At 32.4% G+C, this 16,500-nt stretch overlaps 2 protein-coding genes across 3 annotated transcripts; both read right to left on the reverse strand.

The window, feature by feature from the left end:
• Window positions 1–228: 228 nt before the first annotated feature.
• LOC105563172 (organic cation transporter protein) lies at window positions 229–9,464 on the reverse strand. 2 transcript variants are annotated; one of them, XM_012014540.1, is made up of 10 exons: window positions 9,301–9,464; window positions 7,584–7,669; window positions 4,659–4,987; window positions 4,412–4,515; window positions 4,171–4,325; window positions 3,438–3,748; window positions 2,962–3,274; window positions 2,428–2,609; window positions 2,122–2,258; window positions 229–1,733 (listed from the first exon to the last, which is right to left on the reverse strand). In XM_012014540.1, exons 2-10 carry the CDS (start codon window positions 7,615–7,617, stop codon window positions 1,682–1,684), a joined length of 1,617 nt encoding a protein of 538 aa, XP_011869930.1. In that variant the 5' UTR covers window positions 7,618–7,669; window positions 9,301–9,464; the 3' UTR covers window positions 229–1,681. The 2 variants fall into 2 exon arrangements, with proteins under 2 accessions (XP_011869930.1, XP_011869932.1); XM_012014542.1 differs by lacking the exon at window positions 229–1,733 and having other exon boundaries at window positions 2,118–2,258.
• A 1,764-nt stretch (window positions 9,465–11,228) lies between these two features.
• On the reverse strand, window positions 11,229–16,224 carry LOC105563191 (odorant receptor 67c-like). Its single transcript, XM_012014569.1, has 3 exons — window positions 16,103–16,224; window positions 15,813–15,972; window positions 11,229–11,326 (listed from the first exon to the last, which is right to left on the reverse strand). The coding sequence occupies exons 1-3, from the start codon at window positions 16,154–16,156 to the stop codon at window positions 11,229–11,231; spliced, it is 312 nt and encodes a 103-aa protein (XP_011869959.1). The 5' UTR covers window positions 16,157–16,224.
• Between the last annotated feature and the right edge of the window lie 276 nt (window positions 16,225–16,500).

Below are 16,500 nucleotides of genomic sequence, written 5' to 3' on the forward strand. Positions count from 1 at the left end.
ATTATCCAAAGCTAACGTGGACATAGCTTGTTGCTTATTTTAGAATTTTTACTCAAGATATAGTTTTATCTTAACATATAGTTTTTCGAAACAACCTACACTGGTCAGTGTTCTTCTTTAAAAAACAAACGACGTTTCGGTCCCGGATTTGGACCGAAACGTCGTTTGTTTTTGGATTTGGACTTCTCAAGTATTCTGCAAACATAGATAACTTAGCACTATTTTTTTGTAAATATAAAGAATATAGCGCAAATAATTATAGCGAAAGTAAACCGCAAATCTATACCTTTTTCTGTCAAGTTAGTTCGTCGAGATGTCGGATTTGAGAAACACTGGCCAGTGTAGGTCGTTTTGAAAAATTCTAATAACCTATTTACAACCTATTTGTTGTAAATTACTGGCGATAAGAAATCTATTTCTGAGTTTTTACGTAAGAGTCACAAAAGTGGCTTTTTCGACAGTCTAAAGTTCAATTGTAAATTTAAACTACATTCTGCTGCTCATTTTACTTACGTTGGCAAAATTTGAATGACTTTTATTACCACCGCCAATAATTGTGATTGCATTGTAACTACGTCCGCGTTGTCTGAAGGTTATCTTTAGTTCCTAGACCAAAAGATTATAAATACAGCAACATGGTAATCGTAAGTTATTAACGATTTATTTAATTGCGCAACGTGAATGGAGGAATTATCTCCCATACGGTGTTGTCCAATTATAAAACAAACGTAACCGTTTCTAAGAAGTATCTGCGTAAAAGTCCGGAAAATCTCGCAGAATATTCGTCACGAATGTAAAATAATAGATATAAATTTTCAAGCATTTACATTCATAATTTATACATAAAGAAATAGAAGTCATTGGTAGTATTAATATTACACATTTACATAATAATAGCAATTGGAAAAGAGAGATAATTCCCATACAGGACAGCGAGATTATAGGAACATTGCGGCAACATTTTATGACAAGATTGTAACATTGCATAAACATTTTGAAATGTTGCTGCAATATTGTTACAAGATTGTAGAAACAATAAAATGCTTTTAAGAAGTACTGCTACTTAACATTGCAATAACATTGCAGTATGATACACATATATGCAATATTATTTTGGATTATACACAATTTATAATGTTTGACAAATAAAGGAAAAGAATGGTCGATTTCGAGTTATATTGAGTATTTAATAAATAAAAATGCTTTTCTTACAAAAGCGAATTTCTATTTATATATACATTCGGTAAAAGATCTTAAATAATAATCACGTATACTTATTTGTTTGGCAGTAAACATTTAATACTTGCTACTAAATTTTACGTGTAAATTTCTTGGAAAACGCAACGGTATTGTCACTTTTTTTTACAAATATCTTTTTGTTACATATTTTTTCTATAAAATATCAGCTTTAAATTATAATATATTATGGAAAATATGAGTCAGAAAATATGACAATGAGTGATGAGATGAATGGTCATAGAGCTAATTTTTTGTTACTATTACGAAAGTAATATAATAAATAGAATTTCTAAATATGCGCTTATTTTATGCTAGCACTTGATTAACAACGATTAATGACTAATTCAGATCGTTTGTCATAATTTAATACAATGCATGCGCGCGTGTGCGTTCCCCCTTTTTTCTGAAATAGCTAAGACTCCATCGTGACGGTAGTATTCCTTTAGAATGTCGCTTCTGCTTCAAAATCTCCACGTTTTTCTTTCTTACGCTTTCTGCAAAAAAAGCAATATGTTTAATAATTTAACATTTTTTTCAAACTATTTGAATATAAACAGTGATCTCTAACGAAATTTGTTTTTGCATTCTATATACAAACATATAAATATATTTATATTTATATAATTTTTTAAAATAATTTGCTTATGAAAAAAGAGTGAAATCTTAAATGTCAATGAATTTGGTTAAATGTCATTGTTTTATTTGTCTCATTTACAAAACAGCGAAATTTTTGTTACGAAAATTAATTATGCATTAAAAATCAATATACAATATATAAATATATAAGCTCGTGTAGAGAAACTAATAATACCGAAAGTTTAAAAACTTTTATATAAAAGGAAACTCTTGTAATTTATCCATACAAAATAAATTTTTGCTTACTTTCCAAAGTCTTCGCCATCTTGAAGGGTTTCCGGTAATGCGCATTCGGCGGTTTCGGGCAATAATAGGCACAGTGCGGATCCAATTAATGGCAAAATTCCAAATATAGTAGGCGGTAGCCACGTTTCGATGTAACTCTAAAACGATATCTACAATTGATAATCTAGAAAACGTATTAGTGACTGGTGACTTTCGAATGTTTAGCACAAAATTACGATATAATGCAATTCAAATCTCCATGCATGTGGAAAACGAGATAGTATGTTAAAATCTACTTACACAGATCAACCCCCAAATTAAACTTACCAGAGACACTACGAAGGGCGCTACGATAGAGCCTACTCTAGCACACATGCTACTCGAGCCAATTCCGACGTTCCTTACGACTGTAGGAAACAGTTCTCCGGAGAAAAGGTAGACTGTTGTAAACGACACTGACATGCCGACAATACCGAGGCATGCCAAGAGTAATCTTAACCATGCCATATCTAAGGGAAATGAATGAATTACCGAGGCACTGATGCACTTAGAGTATTTGGACGATTCATAGTTATTACTTGATAGATATCTCGTTTATCGTAAATTTTCTTTGCCACTTAACAATTGGATGGAACTTTTTTCGTGATCAGCCCATTGATCGGTCCATTCGAATTAAATTGTCAATCAATAAATAGAGAGAATTTCGCCAGAATGGAAAACACTTTAACAGACTTATAAAATAATTGCATTATCAAGACGTGATATAGTAACAATAATTTTTAGTGCGAACCTCGTTCCATTGATCAAAAGCAAGCTACAAAAAAATATAACAAACTGTATCCATGTAGTAGGATTTCTTACTGTTTGAGACGATGATTAAGCATAGACAGGCCACACCGCTTATAGAATTACTGCAAATCAGGGTAATCCGTCGACCCAATGCGTTCATTGCCCACCATGCGACGAAATTTCCCGGAATCTGTATGGCACCGGACACTGCGAAATTAATGAAAATATCGCCACCAACCTGGCCAATGTACTGTGATATGCCAAACAAACCCATTCCGCAAACGATCCAGTTGAAAAAAATACAGAGTGACTTCACTCGCATGTTCGGTGTGCGAAGCAAGTCGAAAAACGAAGCCTTGTAATCTAGCGTAGTTTTTGTAAGACTCTAAAATACAAAAGTGATTGTTGAGAGACAGAGAGCGAGAGAGAGAAAGAGTTAATACTGTGTAACAGTTTGTCTTTGAAAATTCTTCTTTTTCTTAATTATATTACATACTTTTGCATTTTCTATTTTCTAAAATATTACAATAAATAGAATTAGCTCTTACTTGGTGCAAACAATGTTTCCTAACTATTTCGGGAACATCTACATGTTCCACTTTATTAACATCGACCGCCCTTTGCAATATCTTGCATGCCTCTCTCTGTTTTCCCACAGCCAGTAACCATCTGGGTGATTCAGGTACTATCCACCAATAACTTAAAAGAATAATGGATGGAAGTGTGATGGCAATCTGTAGTTGCTGCCAATGTCGAAACCAGAATGCAAGTCCTGCTAGCGACATGTGGCCTAAACTGAATGGAATTTGATATAAAACGGTGATGGCAGCACGCCATTTGGTACCTACTATTTCCATACCTGAAAGATATTTAAAAAATCTTTTAAAATTTAATTTGGCAGTTTTAATATTACTGATTTTTATACAAATAGCAACGTAAGCGTAACAATTTCCTATTGTTCAAAGTTGTCGAAATTGTTTTTCCTCGATTACGCTTTTAACATATCTTGTAGTAGCTACACGGAGAGAATTTTCTCTTAAAATCATGCAATCGTGGGACAACATGGCATTTTGACTAACCTTATGAGAGTTTTTTTGAAATTTTACCATACATTTTGCTAGTAATTATACTCAGTGCACATTTTACTAGTAAAATGTATGGAAAAATTCTCACAAAATTCTCATAGAGTTCTTCAAAATGCCGTGTGCTACGATTACATGATCTTCAGGGTAAATTTTAAGAGAAAATTCTCTCTGTATCTTGTAATAAAGAGTCACTTACAAATAACGTAACTATTAACCATGGTGCCTCCAGTGGCTAAGGCACTTAAAAATTTCATCAGTAATAATGCGTAAAACCAAGGTACCACGGCGCATCCGATACCCGATAAAAGTTGAAGAACAATAGAAACCATCAGCGGCGGTTTCCTGCCATATCTGTGGATATTTGTGCACTTTTCATTATTTTGCAACTTTACGGTTTTACGATTTGAAAGCATATAATCAATAATACGTGTACTCGCCTGTCAGATAAACTGCCGAAGATTATGTTGCCAAGAAGTACCCCAAACATAAGAATCGATTGTTGAATGTTCGCATAATGTGTTCGATCACAGACTAGATTCCACTGAAACGATAACAGTTTTTTACTCTTCGAAATCACTTTCAAATCAGTGAGCAGAAGGAAATTTCGTCGCTCGCACACGACTGCATTTTACGAATTTTACGTTAATTTGTGTAATGTAAAATAACGATATACTCATGATATACCTGCGATATGATGGTTTCGGGAAATATTGTTCTATCGTACTCCCATTCCGTACATTTTGTGAGCGTGCCATTAAGGTTGACAGTGCATTGGTCCTCGGAATATCCCCCTGCAGTATCAGGCTCCGTGCAGTTGTAATCTTGATGAGGTGCCATAAAAACGATCGCTAATTGATGCCACGCTACCGGAAATTTGACCAGAGAAATTGCCAGGCAGATGACGATTTGCCACCTGCCGAGATTGCCGATCGCGGTCTGCACGGCGTCCACATGTGCGTCGGGATCGACATGATCGTCCTTACCGTTAGAAACTTGCTTGGCATTCACATGTGCTGCAATTTAAGGAGACACACTTTTTCATTTGCGCATTGGCTCATACTAAATTCTATTAATTTGAGGGTCTTCAATTCTTACTGTTTCTATCCTAGGTTACGATGTCGATCTCGATTGCGAGTTCTTGCAGGAAGGATTGTTATTTTGTACAGAAATTACTAATTATTCTCATTTCTTACGAAATAAACAAGCGACAACAAGTGATGATGCAACTGACAGTTATTAGCTGTAAGATGTGTCATATTTTTTTATTTTTTATTGTGGTAAAATATACGATGCAAATTTTTTATCATGCAGCTAGAATCTTTATTTGCATGATATAACGCTTTCGAAAATTTTTTTTGCGTATTGTACGTTGTTGTAATTACGCACGTTATTTATACTTAATTTTAATTACAAATTCATTGCATTATGCAATGGTGAAGTTGAGTTACAGCTTCTTAATTAGTTTTGTATAATTTAACGCCATCAGCTACATCATTTGATAATACAAACTTATTTGTCGAGTGAAAAAAAAACCCATGTGCATTATAAAATTCAGCATAGGATTATGTAGAATTTTAGAAACTTGCACGTTAAAAAATTTTTGGGCCACAGTAAAAATTGACGTAAAATTACAATGTTAATCTTAATAATTGTATTGAATGTAGTAATATCACGTCTACAAATGTACATCTACATTCTGCTATAAAAATTTATCTTGTCTAAAATCGTGTAAAACCATCGTTTCGAGTTGAAGAACGAAATAACATTAACCTCGTCATAAGAAAATCTATCTCTAATAATTTTATCTTATGAGAGGAATAGAATTTGTAATGGCCGTTCAAACATTACGGATCTATCAGACTGATTAGGTTGATCAAGCAATTTACACTTGAAATACATTTGCATTGAAAGTACATTTACAGGAACATATTTCTTTCACGATGACTTTATTTATACAACTGGTAATTTACGACAGTCAATATGTGCAATGATTTCCAGAAAATGATAGCATGCATGAGTAATATGTAGTGTGAAAACAATAGCCCATTTACATAGAAAATCCAACAGGAATTAAGACGACAAGTCGATTAGTTAAGGAGCTGGGAAAAACTATTTGCGATTTTCCTCATTCAGTACCAGAGAATCGAAATTAAATCATCAATTCGTAATTACAATTGTTAGACGCAGCAGCTGCGTAATAAAAAGTTTAGCCTCGCTTATTCGTGACAAATGATTCATAAATATTTATAAGTTAAACAGTGCTCTTTCTCTTACGAATATTTCCGAGTAATGAGTAAAGTAGTATAAGTAAATCTTCTCGTGACATATAAATAATTTTTTAAAATTATATATGTACAATAGAATCTGTGATAACTGACAATGAGTTGCTAAACACATTGTATTTAAAAGGCAAGAAATCATAATAAGATGAATATATTTTATTTCTCTAATTAAGGGCCGGTTGTCCCAAACTCTTGGTAAGTTAACTAATAGTTAAATCATATGCACGTCTCTGTTTTTCTTTCCAATTAGACAGAGATAAACATATAATTTTACTATTAGTTAGCTTACCATGTGGTTGGTAAAACCTGCTCTAAATGTTACATGTTGCATTGTTGTATTGCTGTTCATGCGAGAACAATCGAAATTTTTCTCACAACAATTGATATAAACGTTGCTAATAATCATTTACGTATACAATAAAAAATATATACATTATTATGTATTGCAACGTAAAATGACGACGAAACCAGTTCGCAGAAGGAAAAACACTAGAGAGTGCATGTAAACCATAAAATGCACGCTAACCTCGAGACTTCAAGAAGATAACCTTCGATCTTGGACGCTCCAACTTACATCGACATCCTTCTTCGGCAACTCGAAAGGTCAGTCTTGCCTTTCAAGCTGCCATGTCTCCGTCGTACGATACAGATTTATCCTAACATTATTATATATATATATATATACACACACACACACACACACACACACACGCACACACACACAGATACGCACGTGCCGAAATAAACGGCTCAAATTGGGATGAGAAATTGTCAAGAAAATTTGAAATCGATTTTTACTTTACGAAAACAGTTATCGTTGTTGTAACTTTCGCGTAACTTTTGCCATATTTATGGAGATTAGAAACCTTTTAAAATATTTAAACTGTTTTAAAAATTACATATTATATGTATTATCCCAGTTTTTGTTTTAAACGTAAACGAATATTTAAAAGATATTCTTTTAATTCAATACAAATTTTAAGAGCTAAAAATTTTTTCGAGTACGCTATAATTCGTATCATAAGGACAAAATTAATTTTTCTCAAGAAATATTATGTATAAAATATTAATATAGGCACTAAAAAAATAATAAAATATAAGAAATAAAAACATTTAAATAAAAGGCTGCTTTTAAAATTTAACTTAAGATGTTGAAATCCATAAAATTAACTAAAAAAATGTGATTCTGTTTTCAATTTGCTTTCTCTTTCCTCCAAGTGTTCAATTCGATTTGATATAATCGCAGGTGAATTTAACACTTATTTTTACGGGATCGAGTTTTATAATATTGATCGCTTTTTATTTTACTTGTTATCAAGAAACGTACCATATTCGGAAGTGTCCGTTGTCGTTTTCTTCATATCACTGTCTACTTCCACGTTGTGCTAAACTATTTTGTCTGTATTCAGATATCTGTAACATCGGATAGTAAAAGATATAAATACGTGAATAGCGAATTAAAGACATGGGTTATTATTGGTAATTTATTTCATTAAATGTTAGCACGATTATTATCTTTGGATAAATGCAGTGGACAATTCATGTATGCCTGCACATAGTGGTGTGATCGTATTTTCCTATTAATCTCTTTTCTCCTTTCACCTACTCGCCTACTTCTTATACCTCTCCTACTTACAGTTCAACAAGAAATTGTTTTTCGCAATAACGGACATTCCCCGATTCGCTATATGTTGCAGTAAACGGCGTGTGGTTCGATATGTAATGCTTATAACTCGCAAATGAATTGTTATTATTTGCTGTGATTATCGACTTTTCTAATGGAACAAAAATTGCAAAACTGTTGACAGAGTCACGCATATATATACATACTTTACATGAGTAATTACTAGCCTTGTATTAGCATTGCTTTTTATCTCATTGCGAAGATAATTTCCAGTTTCTTTTAAGTGTCAGATAAGCTGTGACATAAGCATACATCAGTAGAGAAACTAAAGACTAGCAGTTACGGTTTTCATAATTAGAGAGTGTATTTTTGGCATATTGTATTTGCTTCAACGATGTTAATCGTGCAAATAAAGTTTATTGTCTGGCATCCGAATGGACTAAGCTTCGTTAACACGATCTTCAATTGCGCTATCTTCAATATCATAATATTTTAGCCTAGATTGTGTGATAACTTTGATATCACGGTGATTAACATACATACGGTATCTCAAAAATAAACTTTGCGAAGCCACACTCAATGGCAACGTTTGTATAGTTGTCATATGACGAAACGTCAGAATGATAGGACGTTGAACTTAAACGAAGAGAAAGAAAAACAGAAATGGAAAGGAAGGAGCAAACCCCGTTATGAAGGGCACAGAAAATGCCGGCGTTCCAATGACTCCTCTCGCAGATACAACTTTTCTTCGCTGTTATTACCGCGTTATTACTGTTATCATGCCGGCTGCGGCCTAATTATGATTTACGTGCGGACATCACAGGCAATATGTAGTCACAAAAATTTACACTTTTAAGCAGATTTTTTTGCGGATGCCTAATTTTTATCGATCGTATTGTTTTTAAAAATAATAAGGCAACAAATATGCAGCAGTAATTTTGCTAAGTGCATGCATTCCTTTGCGATATTTCTCCACGCCAATTTGCAAAATAAGGATTCAGGTTTTAGTGCGAAGTCAACTTTAAGAACGTAAATAAAGCTTTAACAGAACTTTAATTTCTGATTATTATAATATTATAATATTATATTATAATTAAGACAATTTAAAATTATTACAAATGCCATCTCTAGACACTTCTTCATGAAAGAAAAAATTTTTCACATACAATATATCAGAGAACCATTTACTAAGATTAACGCGAGTTATAGAAAAGAGCGCAAACTGGATTCCAACAATAATAATAAATTGCACAATGTAATATTACTTTTTTTTTATTATCGATTATAATAAATTTCTAGTATTCATTTTTAATTATCCAAACTTAAGTATTAGATTCTGACAAAATTGAAAAAGAATTTTAAAGAGATATCGACACATACACACAAGTAAATGTGCTGCATAAATTTGAATCGTGCTTACTCAGCAATCTCGTTGATTTACAAGATCGAAAGTTGGAGTTGGCGCACTCGCGTAATATCACATACATTAACACGGGCGTTATTGGGAAATGCGTTTGTTCGTATTCTCGCTTGTAAATCGTGCGAAACCGACGGCTCAAGCGTAACGACTATCGTATACTCGGAGACGCAAGTCAAGAAAAGTCTTTCAAGCCGCTTGTTCTCCACCGAAGAGGAGGGATGCCGGCGCCAAACGTCACGTCGGGACGCGGCGCCGTTACATAGGACTGTAAGAAAAACACATCGGGTTTGCAACCTGCAATTTTACGCGCTGAGATGATAGAAGTGCGACCACAGCATCTTCCCGGATCGGTTGTAAAGTTAGTCATGGAATATTAATTACGGGTCTGTTCGCTTTAGTTGCATTTTCAATATTTTGCGCCGCTTTTTTTTAGCCGAATTTTTCTCTCAAAACCTGAATTATACTCGTTATAAGTATTATATCTATTTCATATAAAGCGTATAAGTTTTACAAGATATCACAGTTAATATGGACTTTTGTACAACTAACGCATATATCACAAGAGTTTTTCCAATGGAGTTTTGTTAAATTTTCTTAACCGTTTTTGTAGCCATTTAACTGTAACAGTATTAGAACTAACAAGAGGAATATTATTGTCGCCAGTAATTGATTAAAAACAGAAAGAAAAATTGTTTAACGACGTTAAACTAAGGTCTTTTAATTTAACAATTTATTCCAACGTTTCGACCATCCGGATTGTGGTCCTTGTTAAGAAAGTATCTGCAAAATATTGGGGAAACTTATCTGTAAGCCGTTCGTATAGCAATTGGCAGTATAGTCACCGAGACGAAATTCACAACTCTACACTTACGTGGATTAGTTAAAAATTAAATTGTAAAAAGATGTCATCGATCTCTGGATATCGGTCGGAGAGAACTATGTTTGAAGGCATATCCATCCGACACAATAGCCACAGTAAAACTACGGTCAGGGATGTTACGTCGAAAAGACACAGTGGACACGAAAGATGAATAAATAAAAACAAACACTAAAAATATGACCAGAGCCAAAATTAAAGGAAAGAAATGAGGAGCTATTGTATTAGAATTGTATAATTGGATTTGACAGAAAAATTGTAGAAAGCTTTAAATCCTAAATCTTAGGATGCGATATACAGCACCAGACTATAAATTGTTCAATGATTACACAAAAATTTAAATTTGCACAAACAACTTGCGTTGCATGAAGTATACATTAATTAACATTGTTTGAAATACTATTACGAGAAAGTATTTCGCAGTGCCACTGAGAAGCTCGACGTACCACTAAATGATGTCAACGAAGAATCTAACCGAGCTGCAATTTACATAGTTCGAAGAACCTTCGGCAGTTACAATATGTACCACGATGGTGCTCTCGTTTTTAGAAGATCGAAATAGCCGAAATAGGCATTGAGAACTATTAATTCTTTGCACGAAGTATTTCGACAAGAGTGATTCAAAATATTGATTGCAGAATATTGATTTGCAAATCGAAATATTATTTCAAAGCAAGGAAAAATTTTACATTTCGAGAATTTTAACGTTCGCGTTTAATCGCCATTTACCACAATATGAAAATAAAAAATTGCCCCATCGTAATATTCACTGTCGTATTATAATACGTAAATGCTAGATTTACGAGCAAAGTCGCAGCAGACGTACGATCAAATCGAGACATTGCCAGATAATTTAAGACATAAATCTAACTAAGCAATGGCAAATCATTAAATCATTGTAACGAGGAAATCGCAGACAGTCATTTTATGCATTGGCTATGCCGATAGAGATGCATGCAGTATATGGATGTGTTACAACGATATGGAAATATCAAATACGTATTAGAATGAAAGGACGATAGTAAAAATCTTTTGTAAGAAATTTAAACAATTAAATGATAAAGTAATTTAGTGCAATCATCAATAACCAGTTTTGTAACTTAAATACGAAATCGCTGTTTACACAAAAGAATTGAAAAGTTATGTTGACTGAGGATTTTTTAATTAAATTCAATGAATATTATAAGCAAATTGTTAATGACAATTCTTGATTAAATATTTTTATTCGGTTTAGTGAGCATTATATACCTGTAAAATTTGGAACTACTTTTTAAAAATATCTTGTATTATCAGAGACAGAAATTCTCTTGGGAAAATGCCATCGAGGTTTCCAAGTCAGGTTTCGAAGTTCCAAGTGCTTAAAAATAAAGACTCTGCTGCTGATTAAACTTTAAATATATAAAAAAGTGATATGAGCTTATTTCTCATTTAACTTTGCATGATCTTTACATCACGGAGAAAACTTTTTTTTAGAAAAAACTTATTGGATCGTGTTAAATGAGATTATTTTCTTTTTAATAAAACGCATCCGAAAATTACACTGGATTTTTCTGATAAAAAGATTATGTAGAGAGGTACATGAATACTATATTCCAAATAAAAGCGCACAAATATTTGATAAGAATATTTTAGAACCAAAGTGTACGTTTAATAACGTATGTATTCGTATATTTTTAATATTTTATTTTCAGTTATTATTTGGCTATTGATTATGTAAATAATAAAAAATTGCAAATTACATTGCAATTTTTTTCATTTATGGTATACATTTTACCTGTTATATAATATACTAAAAAGATTAAAATCTTTTTTTATTAATTAATTCGTGTAACTTTTTTATTTTTGTGAAGTCAAACCCGCGTAGAGCGAGAGATTATATAAATTTAAGATTTTAACAAAAATTATATTATAATTACAGTAGAAAACAGGTTTTTAAAATGAAAGATAGATAATTATTTGGATACAACTTGTCGATTTGATTATTATTTACATACTGATAAGTTAGTATATTATATTACACATAAAAGAAATTAAGATTAATGAAAAAAAATCAATAATATTGCTTCTTCGTAGAGGAAGCTATGTTTCCGTGAAAAAATTTTCTCGAGTTATCTCTGCCAATATGTTTAAAATGTTCCAAAATGTCTAAGAATCACATTGTTTATATTCTTTGATTAAAAATATAAATTATTCTAAATTTTCTATAATAATATAATCTATTTGCTTCGGTGGATTAAAATGATTATACAACCAATTAAAAGAGGTGACTAATTAATTAATTTTCTTACACTTATTGGGAAGATGTACCATTTAATCCTGAATTATACGCCAATACTAAATGTATACACCAGATTATGAAATATGCAAAAGCTGCTGCAGTACAGTTACTTGTCCATTAACCCCAATTAACTTAGTCTCTTAAAAATATTTGTGAGTATGCTAAACGCGTCGACGTAGAAGGCATAGACATTTCCACGTGTGCCATCTGCATTAAGTGGCTTAATTGTCACAAATTTGTTGACCACGCACGCTAATCGAAGAAACGATGCGGTCAGTGTTCTTAATAATAACAAAGTGTTTTAATGGTACGATTTGATTTTTTATAATCCTCAATTACAAATTCGCATTACGAATTCTCATCCATAAATCGTGAAATTTTTTCTAACAGTTTTTAAGGCGCACCATCGATGTCGTACTTCTTCCTAAATTCTATTTCCTTATAATTGAAATTACTTGTAATTCAAGAGTAAAAATTACGAGTCGTTGGCGTTTCAAGTTTGTTCGAATAGTTTAGTAACAACCTGTATTAAGCGTAAGAACGAGGAAAACTACCAATTAATGAGAATTGCCGAATATGATATATATCTTTATACCACCAGCTCAATTATCCTTCATCACGACAAATGCTTGATGACCTCAAAGTTTCTAAATCACTCATGTGTAACCAGGATACGAGTTTATATAATAATAATGCCCGAATCGTGTGCCTGGTTAAACGTCGTTAGATACCTCACCGTTTAAATGTGCAGTACAACTAAAGCCTAATATTACTTTTCCTCTGTGATATTATACAACGAAAAAGTACAATTGTACAAAATATGATTTGATAAAAGAATTTTTATCTTTTTAATACAAATATGATAAATATTTAATATCAATGCTAATTCAGAGGACATGACAACGTTTTGAGAGTTATCTAACAATAAGAAATTTAAGATTTCGGGGCTGTTGTATAAAACTGTTAGAAAAGCTTTTATAACAATTTTGAGATACTTTTGGAACTTCGAGCCGCAAATGTAATTTCTTGAAACGAAGTATTGCGATATAATAATAGTTTTATAGACTGTTACATTTAGATAAGCCACGTTATATATCTTGATCAATAAATGTTACAGTCGATAATGTAAATAGCTGTATGTGCTTCAAAAGGATGATTTTATAAAAGAGTATAATTTTCGAATGTCTTTTCACAGAAAATCTTTAAAGGACTTTTGATAAAGTCTTAAAGATGTCTTAAAAAGTACGTATGTCTTTGTTACGTTTTTTAGCACACACCTTGTGTGAAAATTAGTTGCGTTGATGTCGCATTCGCACTAAATAAAAAATCAATAATTATAAGAATCAAAATAAAAAGTAAAGTAAAATTAATAAAATAAGAACAATGAACCATTAACTAAGTTCCACTGAAAATGATAATCGGAAAAGAGAATCGTTGGCCTTAGTTTTAACAATTTCCATTAATAAACTAATAAAACTATGTATTTCATAAACTTGCTAATATATATTGATAAACCTAATGTATCGTGTTCGGGATATAATAAATCATTTTCATTAAAATTTTTATAAATATGAGACTAAGTTTTACACCGACTGCGGTAAAATAGGTAACAATTTATTATCGCAATTGATAACAAAATATCAATCACAGTTAAACTCCGACAATTCAACGTGTGCGACGTACAGCGGCGCAAGAATGTATTTCATCGCTGTATTTCTTACCGTTTACCTTTAAACGATAATCTGTATTTAATAGGATACGTTCGATATGTTAGATCAGTATTTAATGTGGAATACCTTCAATATGCTCAAAAATGGTTTTTTTCCTTTCTACCTGGAAACTCTGTAACAAATAAGAAAAACAATTATTTTTTGTTTAATTGGTACTAAAAACACCCCTGACACTAATTTAAAATAATTAAAAAAAATCTGTTTATTTGTGTTTTTGCAAGTATTCCAGTTAAGAATTTTACATTGGTCAATACTCACTTTGCTTATTTTCAGGTTATGTCATTGAAAAAACCATTTTTAAATGTAAACCGAAATAGAATAACAAGTAAAACGAATAGTAGTCATAAAAGTAACAAAGAGTCTATCTTCGTGTGCGTTCGGGGAGCTCGCGATAGCGATCTCGACTAGATAAAATATTCTGCAGAGGTAATTCGCTAAAAGGCAGTTATTTTGCTGACATACTATTTAGAAATACACTGTGCAAATATTTATTAAAATTTGTTGAAAGGTCTCTATTTCTGCATATGTTGTTCGAAATATGTACGCATAATTCCAGCATTCCAAGTTTCATCCAGATTTCGTCACATAATTCTCTAAATATTTCCCTATCGGGATATACACGGCTACACATTTACGTATGTTTACGTATGTCACATACGCGGATATTTCTGTACACATGTCACGTTCGCGGATATTCGGATTCACGTAAATGAAGATTCTTTAAATTCGTGTACGCGAGTTAAAACACGGATAAGTTAAATACACGGATTACGCGTGTAGTCTAGTACACGTGTACTAGGGAGCTCTACGTGAACAGCTGACCAGCACGAATAGCGCAGATACAACATAGCGGATACATTTAACCTCGTGAAATAATAAATAATAAAAGAAATAGCAATAATATTTTAGTAATACATTAAATATATATTATATTATTTATTATATATTAATGAACTTACCGTTTTCTGCTCTAAGAGCATCAGCCACGGAAACTTTAACTAATACATTTTCATTAGTTTCTACATCATTCAAAGTAATTTCAACATAATTGCTTTCTATTACTTTTACGATAAATCAGAAAACAGATACAAATAACCAAACAAGACGTGCTATTGACAGCTATTGACAGCTACTGACAGCATTCACGGAGCTCACGAACGCTAACGCTATATCATCACACTACCTCGGGAGGAAAAGTGTTGGTAGCATGCCGTTATGACGTATAAAGCTACCATTAGTGACGTCACGAGGGCGTTTGCTAGCGCTACCATCTATCTTCGCGAACAGCCTGTAGCGCTAAATAGCGCTGACAGTGAGCTCCCCGTACGCACCCTTCGTGGTACTTTCAGTTACAAAAGTAGATTAAAAGAAATAACATGGTATGAAACCAAAACACGCCAACTTTAATAAAATAAATATTAAAATATCTTTTGCAATAATCGATTTATTTATTATATGATATCGTACAGATTGTGTATTGCGAAGAAGTAAAGGAATACATTCTTAAAATTGTTTTAGAAGGTTATACGCGGAGTAAGAAGCGTGCAAAAGCTGTAAAGAAAAACAAGAAAGTTTAGTGAGAATTGAACGCTATACCTGTGAAAAGTATCGTAGACAGGTTTTTAACTGACTTTGACGTAAGATTCCAAAGACAATGTCACCAGAAAGCTACTGGTTAATTTAATGGGTTTCATGCTACGTCTCATAATCATCAGTAGGTCCTTTTGTTCGCCGGTTGTCACCGACATCCAATCCATGTGATATATCATTTCGCTCAATCCGGTACTCTGCGCAAGTAAGATTGACGAAATAAATGAAGAAAAACAAAAAGACATGTGTGCAAAGACCTTTCAGAATTCTTGATTTGCTATAGTACTACTTTTCGTACGTATGTCTGTGTATAGCAGCCATATTTACCTTGAGTATAACTTCATTTCCACCCCAGCAATAAACAAAAATCTGCACAAACATGGTAATTGTGAAAATAGCTAACTTTATAAAGTCTGTAACCGTTACATGAGAAGATAAATAGTATACACTTGAACATAATACTAATATGCTGGCAAAAAATTGTATAAAGAATACTTGGCTGAATATCTTATTGATCGTTTCGGCAATTCTGTAAAGGATTAAACATTATATTGCAAATAGCGTACGTTACTTCGCAATAGATGAAGAGTTTCTTTTAAAATGTACCGTAAAAATCACGTAATCGTGGCATTTTGAAGAAATTTGTGAGAGTTTTTTGAAATTTTACCATACATTTTACCAGTAAAATATATACCAAGTATAATTACTAGCGAAATGTATGGTAA

This window comes from Vollenhovia emeryi, unplaced genomic scaffold, assembly GCF_000949405.1.
Source record: "Vollenhovia emeryi isolate VEMERY1.0 unplaced genomic scaffold, V.emery_V1.0 DF939180.1, whole genome shotgun sequence".
Classification (NCBI taxonomy): domain Eukaryota; kingdom Metazoa; phylum Arthropoda; class Insecta; order Hymenoptera; family Formicidae; genus Vollenhovia; species Vollenhovia emeryi.

Bases quoted from the DNA above. Each gene is read 5' to 3' on its own strand.
- LOC105563172 (XM_012014540.1), bottom strand. From the start codon at position 7,617: ATGAAGAAAACGACAACGGACACTTCCGAATATG. The intron at 4,988-7,583 runs GTACGTTTCTTG...CTTAAATTGCAG, and splicing joins AACGGACACTTCCGAATATG to CACATGTGAATGCCAAGCAA. The intron at 4,326-4,411 runs GCGAGTACACGT...AAATATCCACAG, and splicing joins TTCGGCAGTTTATCTGACAG to ATATGGCAGGAAACCGCCGC.
- LOC105563191 (XM_012014569.1), bottom strand. From the start codon at position 16,156: ATGTTTGTGCAGATTTTTGTTTATTGCTGGGGTGGAAATGAAGTTATA. The intron at 15,973-16,102 runs GTAAATATGGCT...TTACTTGCGCAG, and splicing joins GAAATGAAGTTATACTCAAG to AGTACCGGATTGAGCGAAAT. The intron at 11,327-15,812 runs GTTAAAAACCTG...AAAAATCCTCAG, and splicing joins GGAATCTTACGTCAAAGTCA to TCAACATAACTTTTCAATTC.